Genomic DNA, 4,612 nt, shown 5'->3' on the forward strand with positions numbered 1-4,612 from the left:
ATCGTATCGTATCAGCTGATAATAAACCTCAGATATTGGTAATGAAAAAGCGGATTGGTGCATCTCTACATGAGCTATATGAACGGACACGTCCAATACAGAGTCATGCCTTGTGAAAGCTTATTCTGCATGACTATATATATGCAAATGAATAAGTAAGGGAGGTCAGACCTTTCTGTGGTCGGGTCGGAGGAGTTCACGGGATATTTGAGCTCGATGATCGTCCCGTCTTTGTCCTGAAGGATGCCGTTCTCTGCAGTGTAATACTCCACCAGCTCCGACAGGGTGGCGAACTTCTCCCCGCCGTACAGGTCGTAGTAGTCTCCTGTGTTTTGGATGCGGATGTGGGTGACCTGTTCACTCACCCTGAAGAAAGAAAACCAGTCAAAAAACTAAACGGAAAGTGAGAAAGTTTTTCCAGCTCGTCAGGGTTTAATCTGGCATTTTTCACATCAGATAAAACTGAATTAATATGTTTAAATGGTAAAAGACACTTCAAGAAATTGCAAAAACGCCAAATTTGTCCAAATATTTGGTCTAGTTTCTACTGCAAATATCTTAGTTCACCTGAAATAAGACAAAACTAACTTACAAGTAGATTTTCAGCAAAATATGGGAGATTGCTTTAAGTGAATAATTCCATAATATTGATAAAAAAGCAATAGTTCTGCTGGAAGATTATTTCACTTTTAAAAATACATTTACCCATGTTATAAGTCTAACACAAATTATATTTATAAGATCCAGTTAATTCTAATTCATCATCTAGTTACAGTCATCAATTTTATTGATCTGTAATACAAATTGGTAAAAATGTGTTTCAGGATTCCAAATCAGCTGCGTTTTTTACACTAACTTTGCAGAAATCATTGGTTTAAACATTCATCCTGCCGACAGGTTGTCCACTTTAAAATGCAAAGCGTGCACATGTTTCTATGTGTGGCTATTTATTTCACCTCAAATTCTCCTCAACATGCAAAAAAGCCCCAAATAATGAAACCAACGACGTTATTACTGAATGACCGAGTTTACTCCTGGCGCCTCTAGGAAACCTCCAACAACTTTTCTGTGGCGAAATGTCTCTGAAGCAGCGAAAGGCGCATTAATGAATCACCTGTTAGAGGGGAAAGCTCTACAACAGAGGATAATTTTACAATCAGTGAAACCCGGCTGAGTCTAAAGGGCAAAGGCTTCACAACGTCTGACATGCGGACAGCAGATTTATCAGCAATAGTTTCCCCTTTTAGAAACCTGCATCGCGAAGAATTTTATTTTTAGCCTTTCTCCGTCACATGACGTCCACACATTCATTAAATATCTCCACTTTTATTGTATTCAGCGACGTTTAAAGTCTACAGAGGAAATTAGGAAGTACATAAAGCAGCTGCGAGCGTAAAATCAGGATCCACAGGAGAGCGGCGGAGCTCAGTAAGCCCAGTTAGTACCTGACGGACAGGGAGAAATCGCCCACATTTTTCTTGCTGGGTCGAGCCAGAAAGCTGCCATGGATGCCTCGAGACTTCAGGATCTCCTCGGCCTGCAGACCAGTGATGTCTCTGTGGAACCACCTGCATCACATGCAGTGAGGCAGAGACAGAAAGCAAAAAAAAAAGGAGCATTTGTCTCCGATAAGAATGAAGAGGTTTAGACAACCAACCAACCATGGTTGTCAGCACCATTATACCACAAGACAGAGATTAAATAACAGGCCCACAAGAACGGCTTGGTCGCTTTCTGAACATGAACTACAATAACTAAAACTAAGTATAAAACCAATGCTCTGATCAGATTAGGTTACTATAATCACATTTTGTGTTTTTGCTATTTTGCTCTTCATTCAGCATCGACTCTAACAGAAACATCCTCGTTGTAGAGAAAATGTTTTATTCTTTCTGCTAACTCTGAATCAGAAACACTTTTGATTATGAAACAATTTCAACATGTAAATTACATCAGCAGCTTCACTGAATTATGTTAAGAAAGATGAAGTTACGGCAATTCACTAGACCTCCCATCTAACATCCGTAACCCAGAAATCTGGCACGAAAGCTGAGCTCAGAAACATGAAAATGCAGCATATAAATATGTTCTTTTTAAATCAAAAACTTCATTTAAAGTGTTTGTGGCTGTGGTGTGAATGAGCCACAAATAAAAAGAAAACCAACCCGGTCGGTCAATTAATTTTGGGTCAGGTAGCATTTTAACCAGCTACCGTTTGCCGGTTTTCCTCATTTTTGAAAGAGATACTGATTCCTGAGATATTTTTCTTTTAACTTAATGCATCATGTAAGCCAGCTTTATTCTGCGTTTAACAGCAACATTAAAGCACAGATTACACAATTTAAACTTTAAAATTGTCTTTTACACAGAAACAAGAGATTCAAAGAACTCAAATCTTGAGGATACACAGATTTTAAACTTTAGAGCCTCCTTTTCGTCTAAAGCAGAGTGTTTCGCACAAAAAGTCTTGAGAAATCACATGATAGAGGAACAGAGCAGAGTCAGTGAACGTCTGGCGAAAGACGAGAAGGAGGAATGGAAACAGAGAAGTTGTCATCAAGCAAACACAAAAGAGACACGACCAGAGATGACTAACGGAGCGTTACAGAGTCCGGCGCAGGCTTTGACTCACCGAACCATGTCGTCTCCTCACTTTTTCTGGGACGAGAGAGAACAAGAGTCACTTGTACCTGTGCCACACGTGCAAACTCAAAAGCACAAGCCTTTTCTCTTTCCTTTTAGATCCTTAATCTCACAAAAACAGAGTAAAGACTAACTTTTTAGCTACTTCCTCTCTCCTTGTGCACTTTAATACGAGTTCTCCCTTTCTTGCACATCTGCTGCCGCAGACGCTAACCAGAAGACTTACACGTACGTCTTGCCACCTAACATCAAAACTGTCGCATCTATCTCTCGCTTTATTGCATCACATTCACAAAACACTAATAAATGTTCCTCCTCTCAGCACCTTCCTGCAGTCTGACCTCTTCCTACCTCGACCCAGCGCCAACCAGAAGCAGGTAAACACTTACTCTTCTCAGCTGCTCCTGAAAACAACTGTCACTCGCCGGGACGTTCACACAGTATACGTCTGTCTCTTCCCCCTTCTGCGTCGTTCGCTCTCTTCCTTCCTTTTTACGTCTCCTTTCACAAAATAGTGAAAGCAACACAGGAACAAAAATAGCTGACAGGCCGGAATTCCTCCAGCAGATAGAGACGCAGCTTTTTTCTCTTCTTCTTCTCGCTCTTGTCTCTCGTTTCTTCTCGTTTCTTAATGACGACCACAACAAGACCTCATCGAATCTCAGAGCAGAGAAGGTTTCGGCTCCATCATTGGAGTTTCCTGTGCAGATCCATTCACTGGTGGATCCACCAGCTACTCCATCGTGCTTCACAGAAGTTCAGAAGTGAAAAAACTCTGACGTTTTCGTGTCTCAACCTTCCCACCTGTCTGCCACTGCTGCCGTTTATCCTTTACTTCCAGGTGTGTATGACTGTGTGTGCATGTAACACACAAAGGTCAGAGTCACTTCCTCATTTGCGATCTGACCCCCCCGTGCAAAGCGCGCCTGTGTGGGTGTGTTTGAGCTGCCAAAGTATTTGCAGGGGTAAACATTTCATCAAAATTAGTCATTTTGTACAGGATAATAGAAAAGGCTTCCTCGTAAAGCATCACAAACAAACAGTCTGCGTTTAATCCACTAATAGTTTCCATCCACATCCACGTTGAACCAGTTCCTCAGAGCCAACTTTAAAACTTTCAGAGTGACGAATTGTGGAGGAATACACATAAAGCACGGAGCGCTCCTCCCTGCCCCCAACGCGCGCTAGCACATTTTAGCACACATGCAGCCCTGCAGGTGTCGTCGTGGTTAACACCGGCTGCTTGCATTTTATTCCTCTCATTTCACTGTGGCGCTCTGCAACAGTTATAAAGCTGCTTTGACTTTTTATCCCTCCTCCAGACACACACACACACACACACACACACATACACGCACACACACGTGCAGCGCTCATTCTGGTTGAGTTGTTGCAGCCGCAGAGTGACAACAACAATGTTTCCCCCGATTGTTTGGTCAATGCTCTGAGCGTTGCAACACATGAAGCTGCAGCAGAGCACCAGATTGTTGCCGCTTGCAGGAGTTTAATGCAGGTTTGCTTCTAATGCTCACACTGATTACACAACTTCTTCCGCGCATGAAGCCGTTCAGTTGTGTTCCTCTTTAGTGTATTAGCTGGTTAAAACCCGTCGACGATCCTTATCTGAGCACGTCTAGCATCAAACATGCACGTAACCATTTGACTATTTACTGGTAATGATGTGCAAAAAGACTTAAAAGTTTTATCAAACTCCATAGTCTGACTTTTATCATCTATAAATTCAACCAGAAATGTTTGGACATTTATTCAGTAGGGGAAAAAATACCTAATTAATGGATTTTTTTTCATCGGAGTTACAATAGTAACAGTATTAGTAATAATCAAATATTTTCAATGAAATAAACGTAACTGAGGGACTTCAGCAATTTTACAGGGTTATTATAAATGTATTATTGTTAAATGTAATGTTATTATAAAAGGAAGGAAGGAAGGAAGGAAGGAAGGAAGG

General features: G+C 41.3%; 1 protein-coding gene across 2 annotated transcripts in view; it reads right to left on the minus strand.

Annotated features, from left to right (window-relative positions):
- Positions 1-4,612, minus strand: part of ptpn6 (protein tyrosine phosphatase non-receptor type 6) — a 38,095-nt gene that overhangs the window by 29,279 nt on the left and 4,204 nt on the right. Inside the window, exons 1-4 of one of the 2 annotated variants that reach the window (XM_015038439.1) lie at positions 3,033-4,355; positions 2,633-2,658; positions 1,446-1,568; positions 172-366 (exon numbers count right to left, since the gene is read on the minus strand). In XM_015038439.1, coding sequence (XP_014893925.1) covers positions 172-366; positions 1,446-1,568; positions 2,633-2,640 — 326 coding nt within the window. In that variant the 5' untranslated portion in view covers positions 2,641-2,658; positions 3,033-4,355. Of the gene's footprint in view, positions 1-171; positions 367-1,445; positions 1,569-2,632; positions 2,659-3,032; positions 4,356-4,612 lie in introns of those variants that run through there. The other variant, XM_015038438.1, reaches the window with a different exon arrangement.

This window comes from Poecilia latipinna, unplaced genomic scaffold (genome assembly GCF_001443285.1).
Source record: "Poecilia latipinna isolate Pla-1442-1.1 unplaced genomic scaffold, P_latipinna-1.0 Scaffold442, whole genome shotgun sequence".
In the NCBI taxonomy this organism is placed as follows: domain Eukaryota; kingdom Metazoa; phylum Chordata; class Actinopteri; order Cyprinodontiformes; family Poeciliidae; genus Poecilia; species Poecilia latipinna.